Source organism: Molothrus aeneus, chromosome 3 (genome assembly GCF_037042795.1).
Source record: "Molothrus aeneus isolate 106 chromosome 3, BPBGC_Maene_1.0, whole genome shotgun sequence".
NCBI classification, from domain to species: Eukaryota; Metazoa; Chordata; class Aves; order Passeriformes; family Icteridae; genus Molothrus; species Molothrus aeneus.
Genome location: NC_089648.1, coordinates 88348769 through 88370182, shown reverse-complemented (window position 1 = coordinate 88370182; position 21414 = coordinate 88348769). Strand labels below are relative to the sequence as shown.

General features: G+C 40.2%; 1 protein-coding gene and 1 long non-coding RNA gene across 2 annotated transcripts in view; one reads left to right on the top strand and one right to left on the bottom strand.

Moving 5' to 3' along the window:
- Positions 1–8145, bottom strand: part of RNGTT (RNA guanylyltransferase and 5'-phosphatase) — a 176236-nt gene extending 168091 nt beyond the window's left edge. Inside the window, exons 1-2 of the mRNA XM_066547332.1 lie at positions 8054–8145; positions 2360–2469 (exon numbers count right to left, since the gene is read on the bottom strand). Coding sequence (XP_066403429.1) covers positions 2360–2469; positions 8054–8117 — 174 coding nt within the window. The 5' untranslated portion in view covers positions 8118–8145. The remainder of the gene's footprint in view (positions 1–2359; positions 2470–8053) is intronic.
- A 180-nt stretch (positions 8146–8325) lies between these two features.
- Positions 8326–12924, top strand: LOC136554089 (uncharacterized). Its single transcript, XR_010783277.1, has 3 exons — positions 8326–8447; positions 9969–10024; positions 11232–12924. It is a non-coding gene; the product is annotated as an uncharacterized lncRNA (long non-coding RNA).
- Positions 12925–21414: the final 8490 nt, after the last annotated feature.

Genomic DNA, 21414 nt, shown 5'->3' with positions numbered 1-21414 from the left:
AAGTTACAGATGTGACTACTGGAAAGGCTAGAGTCTCACCATGATTATTTTTTTTGGTGGCAAATCACTAAGGAGACAAGCATTTAGAAATTCTGAGTAAGGTTATGAAATTCTCTGTAACTTCAAAATATACACAGAATTTTAAATTACTTTAAAACATTAATAAGATTGGTTTGGGAAAAATTCCAGGTATACCTATCAAATCCAGATTCAAAAATAACATCATACATAAAAGAGGAACTCAAGTAGAATTTAGATTCACATGTCAGAGACTGAAATATTACAGTTTATGGTTTAAACGTTTTTATTAAGGATTTTTGTCCATTAAAACTGTATCATGAAGCTACACCAATAAGAGCTGCATCACCAAAGCCCACCCTGAATGGGGCCCCTGACTGAGGCCCTGGCCTGCAAGCTGATCTGAGATAAGGTAAAAGTGACCCTATTCTCAGGTCTGGGCTGGGGGAGAAGAATACTTCCACAGGACAATTAAGCCCAGCAGCTTCGGGCTGGAACCATAGCCCCAGGCTTATCTGCTGCCAGGTCTGCACAGACTCTCCCCCAACCCAGGAGGAGGAGAGGTTTTGGGTGTTTAGCCTTCTTTAGCAGAAGCAGTGAACACCCTACACAGAGCAGCTGTGGGGACCCCCACCCCAGGAACACCACATCTACAGGACCTTCAGGTGAGGGACAGCAGAGGGGGTGTCGTGGCCCATCAAAGGCCCCCTGAATGGTTCCCCCATGTAATGCAAAATGATGCAACTGGCACAGAGCCTTGCAAGGGACAGTGACAACCTTCCCCTGCTCAGGGGAGGCACCTAGGCATTCCCACCTGACCCAAACATTTACTAATCCACTGGATTCTATACTTTGAGGTGAAGGACCCTCCCCACGAAGACAACTACATGGAGGGGAGCAGCAAGATGTCATTGGGACCCGTGGTTTCTATTTAATCTGTCCCTGTCACTCTTTCTGTGCCCCACCCACCTCTTTTTTCTATTTCTTTCTCTTTGTTTCTTTTACTGTTAAATAAACGATATCCATTTTTTGGTATCAACATTTAACCTCATTTGGTTTTAATCCTTTAGGAATACTTTGAACCTCAGGATTCTTACCATTTTATTCACAGAGAGTTGTCTTTGATCCTCTGTGATTAGAGTGGATCATAAAAGCACAGACTCTAACAAGAAAAATCCTTCCAATTCAAGCACTGAGAACAGGCACATATGCTTCACTGATCGTACTTTCTTATCACATTACTGCACAGGTACTCCTACCACTGCTACACTGAGTAGTTCACCATCTACTTCATACCTATGCCTAAATAAGATTAATAAAATGAGGATTCCCATCCTTCAGTCACCTAATTCTTCTGATGTTTCAGATCTGATACTGTTAAACAAATTTAGAATTAATTTAACCTCGATCAACAGCAAAAAATAATGAAAATACCCACAGAAAAAACACCACTTGCATGATTCATCTCATAGACACAATCAAAACAAATGGCACTAAACTTCAATAGAAAGTTTAATAACCCATTCAATTAACTAGGTGGTAGATCTTTCTTTGCCTAGCAGGCTCAAAATCCCATTTCCCATATGGGGAAATGCACCAGACTGGCCACAACACTACAGAGACCTACATGAAAGGCTAGAAAGGTCCTGTTCCCACCTCTATTGTCACAGCTGTGCTACAGTGCAGAACATGCAAACTGGAGAACACAGATAGAAATGGGCAAAACAGAGGATGAAGAAGGGAGCCAGAACCACAAGCCTGTAGTGACGGATGCTACAACGTTAATAAGGCAACTGCAGAACCCTGTCACAGCAGCCCTGGGCAGTGCTACAGGCAGGGGAAGGAGTGGCTTGAGAGGCTCAGTATCAGCCTACACTCTGCTGCCCAAGTAGCCAAGAATGGCACCTGGCCTGTATCAGCAATAGTGTGGCCAGAAGGACCAGGGCAGTGATCATCTCCTTGCACTCAACACTGGTGAGGCCACACCTCGAGTGCTGTGTTCAGTTCTGGGCCCCTCACTTTAGAAAGGACACTGAGGTGCTGGAGGGTGAACAGAGAAGAGCAACAAGGCTCATGAAGGGAACAGCTGAGGGACCTGGGTTTGTTTAGTCTCAAGAATCCTAACCTGTCTTGAGAATGTTTAGTCTCGAGAATTTCCTAACACTTTTGGAAATCTATTAATTGCAGAGGAAACCTGGAAATGTAAACAAATAAAAAAAATTTCTGTACAGCTGTTCCAAACAAAGCCATCAACAACTTTTTCCTTAGATCTGAAAAGCAACACTTGAGTAAATATTAATAATGAGAGCAATGTTTCAATTATTAGAAAATTTAACCTTACCTTCAGACTCTTTAGGTAGTTGGATAACATACTCGGGTGAAAGCGATTTTCTTCAGCAACCTGTTCATCATATCTTGGTCCTAACATTGTCTTCAAAGGTAAAAACTTCCCTATGAAAGATAATAAAATTTTGCAGTATTTTATGTATATGCACAGTTAAAACTTAGCATTTCAAACCAACATGGTGAGCAGTTTTAGACATTGACCTTCAATAATAAATAATTGCTGAAATAGTACTGTCAACAGTAAATTGGAATATTTTTTAGTGATGAGTTCTCAGATTTCATCAGTAAGTTTAAATGTTTAAAGGAAATACAGGTCAGTTCATCTGAAACAGAGTAATTAAACATTTTTAGCTAACTTTTTGTGTGATTTAAGTTGGGAGGGCTACAACACAACAGAATACAGAAAATTTAAACTCAGTACAATTGAAAACATGAAAACAGCATTTAAAAATAATAGTTTGTCATCCAATCATGTAAACATCAGTTCTGATTACCTGCAAATATACAGTAAGGATCCCTGCAAAAATATTTAGCAACACTCTATATAGTCTCAAATAAGCATCTATCTTCCATGAAATAGACATTAGAAACCACAGAAGACAAACAGATGTGGAAATTACAAAGCTTTATGCAATGGTTAGCTCAGGTTAGATGTCAGTGAGCAACATAAGAAACAGCCTCACTTTTCCCCTGAGACGGTTCCAAAATTTACAGCTAAAAGGAGAGTTATTTTGTCATACAATCAACACTCACCTTAAACGGTAATAAATGGTAGTCACTTCAACTTACATGACTGCTAGAAAAATTTCACTTCATTGCCCTTTGCCTTTTCATCCCAAGTTACACACCCTCCATCCACCCTGGTAAAGGCTGTTGGGTTGGATACCTCCCCTCCATTTCCTCATTTCTATCTAATTTTCTTGCTTCTTTGTATTCCTTGTCACCTTCAACACTATCATTCAGCCTCTATTAGCCCTTCCACTTTAACTTGCAATACTCCTCTGTACAGACTGATCATGAGAATTCTAGATTTACATGACCTAAACACAAAAATCTATCATCACCATAATTTTTGCAAAACAACATCGTGCTTGACAGTTTTTTGCCTTTGCCACTTGTCACACCCATACAGGCGTATCTACTCATTCATTATAGAACACAAAGAATCTAACTAAGCTTTCTTAACCCATGCACTCAAAGATAGGAGCTGCACTGACAAAAGAGTCAATGGCTACAAAAGAAAACCACCATCCTTTACAAGATGCTGGGAAAAAAGAGTGGTAAAAGACAAGTAGTCTAGTCAGCATCCCCTGCAGCATTTGAATACCTACAGACAGCTGTGGAAGTGATGAATATTTCATATAGAGCCCATTTACTATGACTTTCAAAGCTGAAACACAGATGTTTGGAAGTATTTAGGTGCTCAGCTTCTTTAAATTCCAGTTTCTTCTCTTCTACCTGGAAAATCTGCAATTTGGTTTTTGTACAGATGCTTGAAAAAACTTCTTCCCCATGTGTATACAAGCCTCTCATTAAGCATCATCAAGCTACTGAAAATCTAAGCTTTAATTCTAAAAAGATTTCTAAACTTTTTGAGTAATATGGACAAGTATAAAGGAGGCAGCAGCTACTGTCTTTCTACGGTTTTGCCTTACATCTTGTGCTAAAGAAGTGATGCAGTAACACCTGATTGCAACTCAAGCCTCCACGCATAAGCTTTTAAAGATTAAAAAATCATTTGCTGAATTAGGTGATCCAACAGTAACAAAGTGATACTTTGAAACATGAACATGAAAGCATCCCAAGCCATTCAAGTACCTCAACTACATTATGACACTAATTGTAACTCCTCAATAGAATTTCCAAATTAACTTCAAAATGTTACTGGAACCCTGACAACAGATTATTACCTACTTCCACAATGATGTTCAAATTTTTCAAATAGTTCTGCAAAGTGGCTACTAAAAACCATTTTCCAAATTAGTTACCTGTCTAACAGATGGTATTTCTTTAGGCTGAAAAACAGGTAAAAATTCTAACAATAAGACCCCAGTATATCAGAGCACAGATAACAAGCAGATAAATCTCAGGGAAATCAAAGTGAACAATGTAAGACATCATATTTTCTCCATGTACATGCTCTAACTTTGTCACATTTTTTATCTTCAAATCTAAATTCTAGAGATACCAGTGAAAAAATACTCTTAATTTAGCATGATTTTCTGTGACATGAAGCTATCAATTCAAAACATGACATACATGATTATGTATGACCATGGTATGTTTAGATTGAGCATTGATTAGGAAGGCTAGACTGGGTAAAGTCTGAGGTTAAGGGAATAAAATTAAATGGTAAAATCCACAATTTGAAAAAAAACAATATCTCTACAAAGTAACAGTGTTCTGATTGAAGAGAACTATGCTGGGTCAAAGCACCCATTTCACCTAGTATGTCATCACCAACACAGGGCAATAACAGACAACTAAGAAAGAAAGTAAAACAATGACAATCCATCATCCAGATTATTCTCCCCAACTACAACAAGCTATAGCTCAGAAACTTCCTGACCAGAAGCATTACTCTTATTTAAGGTGCTTTCCCATTTGCAATATGGATGCTTTCCCACAGTATGGATGCAGTATGGATGCTTTCCCATAATATCCCACAGTTCTGCATGCTACGTGTGTGTCTAGAACAGGATTTACTAATATGCATCACTTGAAGGAAGCTGGAAAACACTGCTGAGACACTTCTCATGCCTTTTCTTCCATATCTTGCTAGCACTTGTCACAGCAAAATTGCCAAGAGAATGGGTTTTCAGTGCTCATGAAAAGCAGATACCTGCTGAGATGGTGCTGCCAAGGCAGTAAGGCTGAAGCAACCTGATCACTTCAGATCTAAGCATTCAGAGAAAGCTCTTTTCATCAAAATGACTGAAGTTCTACTGCAATGCAACAAACGTGAAAATGTGCAATTCTGAGGATAAAACCAGAAAGTGGCAGAAAACTACCAATATTTAAAGATGTGAACAGGAAAATTATGGGAGACATAGATGAATTCACATTGTCCAGGATAAAGAGCCCTGTTAACCTGAATGAACCCAGTCTCACCAACAGCAGGGTCTCAGGCCTCATTAGTACTTGTCTTGAGGACATCTAGAAATTCTAGATGCCACAAGCATGAGACAAGAGCATCTCAATCAAACACTCAATGAATATGAGTCCACAGAAGCCATACAAAACTTGCTTAGCAACACTATTACTAATACACTATCAGATGGAAATAAAGTTGCATACAGGTGCTTAGGAATCTGATTTAAACACTAAAACTATAATGTAACATATCTGGGAGTAAGTACCAACATCAATGAAACCTTAAAAATCATCTCCCATAAAACTGCTAGATGTCTTTGAATGTAAAGCAGCAAAAAAAGGGAAGAAGACCAATGGCATACCATTACTTTTGGTAAGTTGTTCACACTAAAAAACTAAAAATCAGGTGAACAAGAACACATCCTGATAAAGCACACAAAGAAATGAGCCAAGCACTTGCAGTTTTTTTACTGTGCATTAACTTCCTGTGCATGGTTGTATGGAACAGAAAAGAATTACCTTGCAGTTCCTGAATAAACAAACACACAAGCAGTGATGGCACAGCAGATGACACACTGATGACCCTCATTCCTGCTTACTCTAGGTTGCTATTTCTGAGAAACTATGGCTCAAAAGACAGACAAACAAAAGCCACAACTAACAGAGATCAAGAACTTGCTGAGAAGAAAAACACAGAATAAAGAATCATTAGTCTGTTTCTGTCATGGTCAAGGGCTTAGGCTATCAAATCTCTCTCATTAAACACAAAGTAATGCTTATGGCCATGATCAGGAGAAAGAGATAATGGACATGAGCAATCCAACAATACTGTTATTAAGAGAGCCAAGTCCAGAGAAGTATAAGGAAACTGATGGAAACCAGTAACCCACAAAATTAACAACTAATGTTAAATACTGACAAATGCCAAATAACACATATTGATGATTACTGAGGATTAAACCAACTGAGATGTCTCACCAGGTTCTAAATATAGTCACAAGTGTCTTTCATTCCACAACCAGCTGCCACCCAAAAATGTAAGATGATGTGGAAATGTGGGACAGAAAACACAGGAGTTGCAACTATTAAGTAAATCATGGCACAGTGCCAGTTTAAATAACACACTGAGTAGCACATGTTGTGTTTTGAAAACATACCTTTACATCATCACAGAGAGGGATATGAAAGGAGTGAAAACTAGAAAATATTGAAGAGAAAAAAAATGGAGGCTAGAACTGGTTGCATTATAAAGAAAAGAAGAACTTGAGAAAACTGAAAAGACAGATGTTTGTTTACTTTGTCTCATACCAGGCAGCAGAGGAAACATTCACCTGAAGTCAGTATGATAGCTAACACACAATCAAAACTGTGTGTCTAGATTGAATTCACGGCCACTATATGCCAGTAGACTAGATACTGAGTAACAACCAAGAGAGTGCGTTATCGGCAAGAATATCCCAGCAGACAGCAACTACTGACAAACCGTGAAACACAAGGGTAACACTGGAGTGTTACACTTTAACTCATTTTCCAGGTAAAGAACTCAGGAGCACATTGGTAACTGGAGGGGCACTGTCAGTCGGCAGAATGACAAACTGACACTGATAAGACTTCAGAGCATTCACGAAAAAGAGAATAAAACATGGAAGAGGCTGCACAGAGGACTGGTATCACAAAATTGGTCAGGGTGGAGGGGATCACAGAGGGTCATCTGGTCCAACCTCCCTGCTCAAGAAGAGTCACCCAACAGCACATTGCACAGGACTGCATCCAGATGGCTCTTGAGTATCTCCAGGAAGGGAGACTCAACAATCTCTCAGGGCAATCTGTTCCAGTTCAGTCACCTGCACAGTAAAGAAGCTCTACCTAATGTACAGGTAAATTTCCTGTCAATCAGCTTCTGCCCATTGCCTCGTCCTGCTGCTCAGCACCACTGAGAAGAGCCTGGTTCCATCTTCCTGACACCCCCCCTTTAGATATTTATACACATTAATGACATCTCCTCTCAGTCACCTCTTCTCGAGGCTGAACAAGCTCAGTTCTCTTAGCTTTTCCTCCTAAGAAAAATGCTCCAAGCCTCTCTTAGATTTAGTAGCTGCAGTACGGCACCTTCTGCACGCCTGGCTGTCACATCTCTCATCAGATGTGACAGACAGGAAAAGTTTCAGCCCGAAACTGAACCAGTACAAAGCGAGAGCCCAGCACTGCTGTTCCGGGGGGCAGGAGAGGGCCCGCACGCTCGCACCTCCGGGTGAGCCCGGGGCGAGTCCGTGTCAGACGGGGCACAGGCCGAAGGGAGGGCAGCCCAGCGCTGAAAGCAAAGAGCTGCTGCGGGCCGGGCTTTAAGGAGAACAGCCGCCCAGCGGGAGTCAGTCCGGGACAAACACCGGCCTGGAGCTCGGGGTGGAACACTGCACAGCCGGAGCCCCGGGACAAAGAGCTCCGGCCAGGACAGACGGACAGAGTGCGAGGGGCCGCGGCGGCCCCCGGCGATGAGGAGGAGCGGGACGGGCGGGCAGCGGAGCGCCGCAGGGGAGGGGGCCGCGCCCGCTGCCGCCCCACGGCCGGGCAGGGCCGGACTGGGCCGGGCGCTCACCTGCCACGGGCTGTCCCCTCCTGGGGCAGTGGAGCCAGCGCGGCGGGATCTTGTTGTAGGACATGGCGGGGCCCGGGCGGCCCCGGGGGGGAGGGAGGGAGGCGGGGAGGGGGCGCGGGGTGCGGGCGGCCCCGGGGCGCTCAGCGGCCCCTCGCCCGCGGCGCCTCCATTCAGACCCGACTCCGCCTCGGCCGCCGCCGCACACGGAGCGCCGGGAGCCGCTTCCGCTTCCGGGGCTGCGGGACCGGGGGTGGTGCCCGGCCGGGAAGAGGGCAGCGTAACCTGGGGCTGCTCAGGCTGGGAAAGGGGTCGGCTCGGAGGGGAGGAGGTCACCGACGGCTGCAGGCTCCTCCTCTTTGAGCAGAGAGGGGCACAAAACTGGAGCGCAAGTTCTGTAAGAAGCGCCTGACGGAGCTGGGTTTTTTTAGCATGGAGAAAATGGGGCGCAGGGGGAACCTTATCGCTCTCTATAACTGGCTGAGGAAGGGCTGCAGCCAGCTGGGGTTCGGCCTCTTCTCTCAGGCAACCAGCAGTCGAACAAGAGAACAGTCATAAGCTGCACCAGGGGAGGTTTAGGGTGGACATGAGAAGGAATTTCTTCACAAGGATGATTAGGTATAGGAATGGGCTGCCCAGGGAGGTGGTGTTTAAGGAGAGACCGGACTTGGTGCCATGGTGTTTGGTCCTAGGTTGGACTCGATCTCAGAGGACTTTTACAGCCTAATTGATTCTGTGATTCTGAGTGAGCATCTTCGAGCCACTACAGGAACGTGATAGGACCTCAGCTGGGGGCATCATTTGTCCAGGCACAGGAGCAGTCAGCAAAGGCTGCTGCAAATGCAGAGTTTACACAAGTGTCAGGAAGACCTGAGCAGGTGCTTCAAAGAGAATGTAATCTATGACTACTGAAGTGGCAGGCTGCATCAGGTTTGGGAAACGGCCTGAGCTGAAAACACCTGGAGGCTTGGACAGACATAATTCCTCAGCTTTTACTTTTTGCCAGATGTTCCCTTATAGCCAGAAGTGGATGTGGAAGTAGGTGGATCCTTCTAGTAGTGCAGCTTGTTCTAATCAGGATGTAACAGGCTTGCTAGTGTGGCAGAGATACCTCTGTCCTGGGCCTTCTGGTTTTTTGTGAATAAACACACCCAGAAAGACGGCATGACGAGAAAAACAAAAACTTTGTTTCCATACAGAATGCCAGTAGAAATTCTCAGTAGGTTTTAAAGGTCTGTTACATGGACTCAGTTGAAGAATTGTAGCCCTGAAGTGTTTGTTGATGTGAAAGGAATATTTAAGGTGTGGCCTGGTTTAACTCCTGTAGCAACTAAGCCCACACAGCCACTTACTTTCTCCTGCCTCTAGCAGGATGGGGGAGAGAATCAGAAGGGTGAAAGTGAGAAAGATCAGGGGTTGAAATAAATACAATGAAAAATAAAGAATTTGTTTACTATTTCCCATTGGCAGGCATGTGTTTAGCCATTTCCAGAAAGATGGGCTTCGTCATTCGCAACAGTGACTTGGGAAGAAAAACACCATAACTCCAAATGTCCCCTCTTTCTCCCATTTTTTTATTGCTGAGAACATTATATGGTCTGGGATATCCCTTTGGTCAGCTGGGGTCAGCTGCACCAGCTGTTCCAGCTTTGTGCCCTGACAAATTCCTGTGCACCCCCAGCCTGCTCACTGTCAGGGCAGCATGAGAAGCAGAAAAGGTCTTGATGCTGTGCAAGACCTATTCAGCATTAGCTAAAGCATCCCAATGTTTCAAATACTCTTTTGGTCACAAATGCAAAATGCAGCACCCTACAAGCTACTACTATGAAAATTAACTATCTCAGAGATGCCTGAAAGATAGGCTGGAAATAAATCCCCATAGACTGATGTTTATAGAGAATGTATTTGTTTATTGCAGCGGGATATCTCCACCTAACTCACCCACCCTTGTCTGTGCTGTGGTATATTTATACAGTAAGTGTTGCTTAGTATCACTATGTCACTACAACATCATCACATATGTGCCAGAATTAATTTACATGGTATGATCTCACCGTTATTAGATGGTTCTTTTCTGCTGTGCTTGCATCTCCCCAACTTGGGGGTTGTCAGGGGTCTTTGATGAAGGTCTGCTTTGCATCTGAACTTTTCAACTTTGTCTTCGGAGAATGCAAAGTTATGGTGTTTCTTGGTCTGTCTGGTCTTAACCGGCCTAAATTCTTTGTCTTGTGGCTAATTGGCTTTGCACTTGCCAATTTTTCATTAATACTATATTTATCCATCTCTACAGCTATCCACCTGGCAAGTTTTTTCTTCTCTTTTTGTCTATTCAAAATTAAGCAACTTACTAACCATATACTAGCCATTACATTGTGTAAAAAGTTATTTTTCAGGTTATATAGATATATAAAAAGTCATGATTTAGCTTATACTGGTGTCAGGTTATATCAATATATCAGGTTACATTGATATATAAAAAGTCATGATTTAGCTTATACTGATATCTTATAACTCAAGTTATATAAACACCTTGTAACTGATCTAAGTTACATAGACATCATCAGCCAAAACCAGTACAGATGGCTTCAGTGAAGCATTAGGAAACAACAGCAATAGCTTATTTTTGTACCTAATTTTCCAGTTACTTACATTTCAGTACTGTTCTGTCTGCACTTTCTGTTTTGGTGTGCTGCCTTTGCAAGTCAGTAGGTGCCACAGCTTGCAGAAATAAAGAGTTGTGTGTACAGATATAATAGGAAGCCCTTAGGTTCTGTGAATACATTAAAACAATGAAAATAATTTCATCCATCTAGAATTTATCACTAATTTCATCACATATTGTCCTCCTGCATCTTTTAACTGGATTTTATTAGACATAGTTTCTTCCCTAGAATATCCTCTCAGAGTAATTGAGGTAGTTTGCATAACTGAGTCATTAGTAGTTTGGTAGTATTCAGTTAGGTAGTTTGCATAACTGAGTCATTAGGTTCTTATACTATGTTAGAAGTTTCTAAATTTTGTCTTCGAAGGCTTTTATCATCATCAGATACTAATCTTCTCATCCTAGCCAAAATTGAAGGTGCTGCTATAGAAAAAGACTAATCATATTATTTTCCCTAACTGCTAAATGCACTTCCATTATAATGTTACTTTATGCTGATTGAAATAATTCCCTTTACAGAACAAACAAGCAACAAGTCAGACACTAGGTGGTGCTGAAGACTGGCCAGAAAAGAAAGTGAACCAAGTGCAAAGCATGCTCAGAAAGAGTGAGAAGCAAAGAGCATCAGCAAAATACTCAGTATCTGTTTCAGTAAATTGAGAGCAACTTGCAGCAATAACAGCAGTATGGCAAAATTAGGAACTAAACCATTTGGAGAGGGGAAGATTAGTACAAAAAGATATCATGAATGAGCAGTAATCTCATTACCTAGATTTATGATGCTGATATGCTTTTGAACAAGTGTAAGAGCTGCATATCAGAAATATCATGTTTTAGATATATAATACATAGTTGAAATGGGAGGGTATATTTCATTTAGCAATGCACAAGGCAAGTAATTGTTTACAGCTGATGTTATGAGTTATATGCATATGTATGGACTTTGCCACATTAGACACTTTGAAACTATTTATGCAGTCATCTGATGATGTTTGCATGTGACATCAAACACTCTTTGTGAACAGGCATGTCCTGCTTGCCTTTATACCAATAGTTAATCTGATTCTTCTGGTGTACCAGCAGAGGAATCCAAGTCCCTCATGTCTTCCTGTGATGTTCCAATGCTGACATGGCTGTGTCTGAACAAGAGCTGTGAGGGTGGCCATAGTGGTCATTTCAAGGATTGCTTTGAGAAAACAATTGCCAAGTGTTAATAGTCAATTATATAACAATCTTCTTTACTGTATGTCAATTTTCTTTTATCTTAGAGGTACTTAGATGCTTGTACCTGGTTTCTGCTCACCAGTTTTAATCCTTTTCCTGACAGAGCAGACACTACAATAATGAAGTCATTTTCCCAGAATGCAGCTCATCCTCTGTGCCATAGGTATCACTGCTTTGGTTTCAGCTCAGCCATGTTGGTTTAGGTAGTAGGGAGCTGAGTTTTTATTCTTCCTTGATTTTAAACCATTAAAAGAATACCACACAGGAACCACACAGACACATTTTAACTCTTTTTCCTAATTACATACTGAACATTTACCCAAATTGCTGCTGATGAATAATTTCACAGTTTAATGTCATAAATTATGTGGCAATTTATAATATTAATGTAAGTTACCTGTTCACAGAAAAGGAATAAATTAGGTACTTCTCCTGACAGAAGAACACATGGTGTTGCCCTCTTCTATAGTGATACAGGTCAATGACCCTATTACACCTCTGCTTCACTGTAGCATTATTTTCCATATGCTCATAATTAATAATGAATACAATAAGAAAAACATCCCTTGGGGTGCTCTATGAAACACTTCTGACTCTATCTGGTAAATACATTTCTTGAAAAAAAAACAAGCAAAACCCCCCCAACAAACAGATTAATAGCTAAACTGAGATTGCAAAAGAATTTAATTAAAGGAAAGTAACTGTGAAAGAAGCTAACTGTATGCAAACATGATTCATATATTATTTTTCCACTTTGTGGTGTAGGTGTTTACTTGGAAAGAGACTCAATGTGATAAGCTCATAAGTACATGGGACATAGAAAAATATGGGTTTTATTTACTGATTCAATTGATTTATTCCTTGCTTATTGGTTTTAATGTTCATGGCAAACTGACTTAGGGGTACAGTGTTCCTTTATGACTGATTTCATCATGCATGAATCTTTGTGGGGATGGGTGAGTACTGGTGAATAAATATTTTAACTTTGTTACTGTAGTTGTATTTTATTCCAATAGTACTTACATTCTAATGGTATCATAAGAAAACAAACCTAACTGAAAATAGTAAAATTAAAGCACAGTTTTAGATTTCAGTGGAAGTTAATATTATGATTGCTTGTGGTTATATTTTCTAATGCATATATAGGCTTCTAAATTTAAAAACGTATGAGTATGCACTGACTCTTAAAAATCAAAAGAAAATTCCAGGAATACAACATTTAAAATTGATTCCTATTTGTTTGCTCTCAACAAATATTTAAGAACCTAACTTCTGAGATAAATTATGTTTTCAGGTTTGAAAATGAAAGTAAGACTTAAAAAGAAAGTTATTTTATTCCTAATGTGTATACAATATGAAAAAGGGATGTTGAAACAAAGTTTTGAGTGCCACAATATATTTGAGAAAATGTGATTTACAGTGTTGTTCCTACAGAGAGAAAGTCAACAAAATTACCAGTCTTTAGTTTTTGTGACATTAGGGGGCATCACAACCTCACAGACTGAGAATGATGTAAGTTAAAGTACAGTTACGTTTCCTGTCCAAAGTAAACAGGGAACAGCATAAAATAGCAAAATCAACTCCTGGAATCATTTCCTAGTGCAAGGTTATGATACAGTTATTAATAAAACTTCAAACAGAAACAACCCAGACATTCAGTAGAATATAAACTACACCCTCCTTTTCCTAAGAGTAATAAAATTAACAGACTAATGTATGCTATATATGCAGCCTCCTCTCAAGTCTGTTTAAATCTTGAAGCTTCCTTTCAGCCAAAGCCTCTAAGGTATCACAGTGTTGGTTCAATCAGTGGAGTGAATCTCTGTATGGGCAGGGAGCACAGAGTGAACTTGGAACAGAGCTGCTTTAAAGCCAGGTCCCTGGACTGGGTATCTTGCTTGGGGTAATCACCATAAGCCACCAGTCTACACCACCAAACACGTGTGCTGCACTGATGACATGCAAATCTCACACTGCAAGGGGGCCATGGCCAGTATTAGACAAGACATGCAGACGTGGCAGATGATTTACTTGGTAGATGATTTACTCAGCAGATCTATCCAGGAAGAAGGTGTCTGTGCAGAGGGTTGATGTGCTTGAAGAGGGACAACAGCTGTGACTTCATGCACTGATTTGCAGGCCTGAAAAACAAGATGCCTTGCTATTGATCCTCTGCAGCTGAAATGATAGTGTGTTTGATGTATCAGAGATAAGAAGTTGGACAACAAGCTCATAAGCAAGATGCCTGTCATTCCTGGAAGACTAACACTGGTCTCCCTAGTTTTCTTAGACTTTGACCTAGGCAACTGATGCCTTACTTGCATCAGCTCTGAAGGATGATTTTCAAAGGAAATCCATACTGTAAAAAATACCCACGTGTGACATTGAATCTACTGCATAAAATGAGTCATATGATAGTAGGGTGCTTTGAGTACCAATGAAGTAATCAAACAATTAAAATGTCACGATGGCAAATGACTTGTAGTAGGGCAGAGTATGACATGATAGATGAGAAACTCATCTAATTTAATTCAGTGGAAAGTATGACTCATAGTCTTTGGAGCTGGGTACTGGGTTCCACAAAGTAGAGCACTGTTCTGATGCTACACTTTCTGGTTTCTCTACTGCCTGAATATGGGTACCTTATGGATACCTTGTAAAAAGCTTGCCCTGACTGGAGGCTGTGGTTAAAACTAATGGAGTAACTGCAGTCCTGGCTAGTGCAGGAGGCCGACTGGGGCAGAAATAGCTGTTAGAGAGTTATCACTTCTCTACAGCCTGAAATAGCAAAGAGAGCGGCACTGTTTCAGCCTATAAACCTGCATATGTGATGATTAAATCTGGGTTACTATACTAGCAGAAATCTTTCTCGTGATCAGTCACACAAAGAAAATATTATTACCCATAGGCACTCTCTCAGACTTTCTGCATCATAATTTTGTATCTATAGATATATATGCTATGATTTTGTATATGAATATATAGCCTGTGAAGAATAATACATGTAGGAGCTATAATAAAGTACCTGAGGAAAAAAAAAAACAGACCTGATTTTATTTATAAGACCTTATTATACAAAATATGTGTAACATACTGTACAAAAGTAAATGAAGACCACAGTCTTTCTTTTGAGGTTCTTGAAGTCCTGAAAATACCCCAAGAAACTGGCCAAAGGCAAAGGAAAGGAATACAGACTAAAGCAGAGGGATCAGCCTGACAGCCCCACAGGCTTTTTAAAAATCAAATCTGAATATATATATTCAATACAAATTAAGTTATGGTAATATATATGTATGGTTATATATATAATCAGATGCTCAAACGTTGTTCTTGTGAGGTTATTTTCGCTTTCTGTTGTGGAACAAGCTGTACAAGAACACATGCTACTCTTTCCCAAAAAAGCTTCACTCCAAAGTAGAGAGAGGGAGGCGTATCCTACATCTGCAGCACCACTGATCTAGAGAACTTTAAGAATAAACTGGCAAATGTCATTTTAAATAATGATGTTAAATAGGTTGTGAATTCTTGTCATCCAAGCATTCCTTAGAGAAAGGGGAAAAAAATATTTTTGTTTGGAGTATGTCTGCAACTTCCTATGCTCCTTTCACATTCTCACCACTTTAGGCTTCATGGAACAATGATATTTTATGATGGACATGATGAAATAGACTTGCCCTCAGAGAACATAGTGCCTGTGCTCCATACAGCTACAGTTGGAGTCAATGCCACATCTTTCCACTGCTGGTTTTACCTACTGCAACTAGGTTAAGATTAATGAAAAAAACAAACCCTTATCATCCTTATCCTCAAACCTTCACTCAGTGTGGAAAATGTCCTTGTCCAGATGGACTTTTAAGGAATTACTCAGAGAGATTCAGTTCCTCCAGAAAGGGAAGGAGGTAAGAAAATTACTCTGTACTGGCCTGAAATGAATTTCCAAGATCTCTGAGTAGTTTAAAGTTTTGGGGTTGCAACCTGTACACTCTGAAAGAGTGCAGGCTGTTACTGGAAAATGTTGACACTTCTTCAGAGAAGTCACTTTGTGAAGTCCTGTATCTAGCTCAGCCCTGCAGAAACAGCTTTTCAAAAATCCCCTTTGGAAGAAAAATCTTCACACGTCCTTCTACTTTCTGGGAGTTAGATCTGCTAAAATGATTTTAATATTGTATTTTTTAATATAATTTGATGCTTTGTCAGAGATCCACTATGTCACATATTCTAGGCTTTCCAAACCTCAGTGAAAGACTTATTAGTCTCTGTGAATTTAGGCCTGGCCTATGCATCTCTCTAACACAGAGAATTAGAAAAACATGCCAGTATGTGTTGCTACACAAACACCAAAGAGTCATGAACAGAACTAAAAATGATTAATTAAATGTAAATTATTGAACAACGACACAGAGATTAAGATGCCATATGAGTATAAACAACATGTACACAATGGTGATCATACACAAGGTTATGCTGTTTTCAAATAGGAAGCCTGTTTTGATTATTTGTCTCTGATTCAAAGTTTGAACAGGGAGAACGAAAAGACGAGACATTTTGTCCTGAAAAACAGCCCACTTCATTATTTTCTATTCTTCTCTGTACTGCAGTTGTATCAGCTTTGAAATGAGTAGAGCTGTTGCTAGGTGATCTTCTTTATCCACTTCGTAGCTGAAATTTCAGCCAGCTGAAAAGAGTTTTTATATTTCTAACAGAATAAAATTAAATTCTAAGGCATTAATAACTTTTCAACTCAACCCTGCTTCTAACCATGGGCCTCCTTCCTCGGGCCAACCCAACCACCAGCACAAGCAATGCACTTTTGTAGGCTGAGGGTCAACATGATTTAAGTGATAGCAGCTGCAAATCCTCCCAGAGCATTTCCCTTATCTCAGCTGTGTGCATCTGGCTGGAACACCCTTTCTTCTCCACAAGGATTCCTCCCTTGTGCTGAGCAACTGTCTGTGCAGTGGGACAAGGCTGGGAATCAATGCAGCCAAAAACAAACAAGTTTTCCACTCCCTCCTTGCTTGGCTCAGCTGGGTGGAGTTCCTCACTCTGGTTTGTTTTGTGGCTGTACAAGGAGTCTGGATAAACTCAGAGGGAAATGCAGTGGATGAAAAGGAACAAGTGGGCATGGCTTGGGCAGGAGAGGAGCTGTTCAGGCTCCTTTAACACATGCCTGGCATTGCAGACAAATATTGAAACAGAGGCTCAGATTTTCTTAGGTTTGTGATCTACCAAGGAAATCTGGGTTAGCTTTATGTGTAAAGCTGAACTAATTGAAGTTAGAACTGACATTATTAATCCAGATCTTAAAACAAACATATCAGTTATACTAAATGAAAAATGAGGGGGGAATTTTATTCCTGTGTCTCTTCAGATTTGCAATATAGAAAAGACAAAGTTAAACCCAGGACAGTTCTCACAACCACAATTAGCAAACTAGGGTTATATCCCTTGTTGTTCCTGATCTAGCTATGTTTTGTTCCATCTGTTACTGACACCCACTGTCACCATAAACAATTTTTTTGTTTTGGTTTTGGGTGGCAAAACCACATGTACAAAAATTGGCAATTGCTTTTTCCTTTTTTACGGGGTGAGGGCTGCAAAGGATGGTTCAATTACATTCATCGTCTGTTTAATGTCAAATATTATTTTCTTCTACATGACCCATTATATCCAAAACCCTGATAAGTAACTGTCTATCCAGTTTTGACAGCATTAGTCACCTTGGAGGTACAGATATTTCTGTATCAGGTGGCCTGCAGTGAATACTTGCCAGCCCCACAGATCCACCCCAGCCAATCTGTGGTGCTACAAGCAATTTACCACCTGGCCTATTTATTCTTTATTCTGCCTTCTAAAGAAACCTGGAGCCAAGCTTGTAGAGCTCCCTGTGGGATCGCTGATCTCTTTCTGCCTTAAGGGCATGCCACTTGTGCAGCAACTCGGAAAAAACTCTTCTGCAATGAGAACTCACTTTCAATCACACCTGCTATTGAATAGGTTGCCAAAATACAAGTATTTCAGCCTACTAGCACACTGGCTGAGCCAACACGATGTATACTCAAAATACATTTGTTAATTTACTTTCTTAGAAGTTGTTCAGAACAACAGTGTAACCTAGAAAGAAGAATCCACTAACCAGAAATGAAAGCTGGGAATGGAAAAAAGGGCTCAGTAGTAGCATTCCCTGAGGGAGCTGTTAAGAACTAAAAAGGGATTAAAAAAAAAAAAAAGCCTTACACATAAAACAGTGTAACAAACCTTTTGATAGGACTCCCCAGGATTTGCATCATCCAGCTGCCTTTTCATATAAGTAATACATACTTTAAAGATCCATCTAGCAGGCAGCAGTGACAAGCACATACAAGCTGCTGTATGTGTGTCATGCATGTGTAACACAGTGTTATGTTTAACCCAGAAAACTTTTGTTTCCCAAGTATTTTTGTGCAAATGGATATCAGCAGGATACTTAATTCAAAGTCTCATTACAGATTGGTAGAGAAACAAATATAGTTCTGTCCCAGTCTTGTTTTGTCTGTTAGCCAAGTTGAACTATTTCTGAGACAAAGAGCTGACCCTTATCTTGAAGCATAACTTATAAATAATCAAGGACAAAGAGCATGCACAAGTGATTTCACAACTGTAAGTGCTGATGAATGAATGCCGCAACCAAAAATTCCTACAGTGCTACGTAAATTCCAGTAGACATCAACAAGTTACAGAACTTTCTGGTTTATATTAACACATAAGGGAAACATTCCATGACTCCTACTTTGCTGACTGTCCCAGTCAGTTGCCTCATTGTTCAGTTAAAGTGTAAGAAACAGACCTTAGCATTAGGTTGGGCTGAAGTCTTTGCAATGATTGCTGATGTGTATTTTACATACTAAGATTGTACATACTTATTAAGATCTGCACAGATGGCCATTATTAAAAAGTGAATTTTAACAACTTTTAAGCTTGACTTTTTACAGCTATTCTACCCAGTACAGTACAACATTAATTTTTGCTTTGAAACAGATGTTTTATCATTTTGTAGAATTAGTGTTTTGGTCATTATTTGTATTTTTTCCATTGTCTGTGTGGCACAGACAGTATGAATAATCTTGTTAAAAGGAATTGATATCGCATACTAAAGTATGTATGTATGATTCTTGGTGAACCAAAGAAAGGAGCTGCTTTGGCATACCCTGTATTCCAAACATTCCATCCCATCCTTTTTTACCATGATTTCTTTCCAAAGTCTGTTGCAGGCAATAAATATAACACATCCCATTGAGTTTCATAACTTCCACAAAAATACATCCAGCTCTTTGTAAAGTCAGCAAAAGCCCTGTGTGAATGCATGCCAAAATGTAGGCAGGGAGACCAGAATTTCTTTTAGCAGTAGCCTTACTACAATATTTACTTAATCTTTCTATGATTAAAAAGAAAAACAATAAAGTTTGCTTTGGGGACTTGCACATATTGCATCACCTCACCATGTCACGTCCTATTTGGTGTTCTATAAACCCAGCACTGGGAGCCTATGTAAGCAGCAGCTGATTGATTTGCAACTCTCCTGCCAGATACATCACAGCATTCACAGTTATACTAGTCTTATTTTGCAAGTAGTATGTAATTTTTAGTTGCATTTGTTGGCCTATTGTTAAAATAAATCAGAACCAAATAATAAGACCTAGCTCTCTCCAATTACAGATATTTAGTTTTTCCATAGTGCCTCCTATTTAGTATAATTATCTGCTATATACGTAGTTTCTGACTTGCCAGTGCCTGCGTTTGATTTTAGAGCAAGACAATTGGTGGTGGCTATTCTGGATACAAGATGAATTGCAGAAGACAGCAGCAAGGAATTATAGAAGAAAGTGTAAGGTAATTTACTGTGACATTTTCAAAAGAAAACAGATCAGGGAGGCAGCAGAAGCATTGGGCCAGGACATGCAGATAGCCATTTGAAATTTGAGGCAAACAGGAATGAAAAACAACAAGGACAGCCAGAAAAGGACACAACTGAGCTAATAAGGCTGGTGCCTTGCCAGTACAATAACACAGATGTAGTAAGTCATGCAATTGCAGACAGAAGATAAGTGGGATCAAAGAACAGCACAGAGAACTGATGAGGTCCAGAACAAAGTTTTGCCAGGGAAAATGGGGTACAGCTGGTGGCTGTCGAAAATGGTGAACGGAGCAGGGGAAGGAGGGGGTGGGGACACAGTTCTACTTTCCAGTTCCTCTCAGCAGACAAAAGAAAGCTGACGGCAGCGGAGCAGGAGAGATGAAAGGCTTTTAGTTGCACATCTCTTTCTTTAAACAGGGAAACAAAACCAAACTAGATCGGTATCATCAACTATAAATGGCATGGAGGAAGAGTTTTGGAAAATGGAAAATCACAATGTTGCTCAGCGGTGAGAAAATCCCCATCCCTTCCAGCTGAGGACACGTCACTGGAAAAGTCCCAGTCTGAGAAAAAAAAAAATCCACTGAGTAAACAAATTGCATAGGCAGTGAAAACAGAAAGTGGAACAAAGTCAAAAGATACTTTGGCTTTAAAGGAGTTTATTTTCAGGTTAGCATTTCCTTGAATGGCATCAGCTCAAGTTCAGACAAGAAAAATCTCATTAGAGTGAAAATGGCTGGTAAACTTCACTGCTGGTATTAAGCCATTGAAAGAAAGCTCACTTATTAAAAATCTAGGATTTCAACCTGGGAGTTCTTGAATTTTCAGCTACTGAGTGTAGTAAAATGATCCCACTTACAAACCAGATACCCAGGATTGGACAAGTTTGTGGATTTTTTTTCCCCTTAATTTACATGTATTTCTAGACAAAGTCCTTAACTAAACCCTTCTGAACAACTCCCTGGGCATGGCTCTTTGTCTTGCACGCAAGTTCAGTGGTGAGAATTTTTCTAGCTTGTCTATAAAGAAAACAAGGGGAAAACTTCCTCAGTGACAATGAGACAAGAAATATAGTGTTGGATAAAATTCTAGGATTCTTACCTCTCTAGCTAGCATTCATAAAAACAAAAATACTGACATAAATTATTACCCTTCTTCGATAAAAATCTACTTTCAACAAAGTTACTTCGTAGTAATTAATCATAGCAATGTTAACTCAAATTCTGGAAACAATTACAGTGGCAGCACTTTGTAGCTGTAATTGAGGAAAATAATCAGGATAGTTTTACCTTTGCTTTTCTGCTCCCCCACTTAATGAGTGCTGCTGCATCCTGGCCTATGCATATGACAGTCCAACCCTGCTAGCAAACCTTTTCACATTCTCTCAGACTTGGGAAGAGGATAAATTAAGAGTCTTTGGGCAAAGAGGTTATGAGTTTTTGGTTTGTTTATTGTATAGCTTCTAATGTGTATAAATAATAGAAGGGAACCAGAACTTCAGGAAGGTTTCAAATTTTGATGATCGTTTTTCCTGTTACAAGATAAGGGTAATGTTACTGCTGTGGCAACAAGGGGCACAAGGAT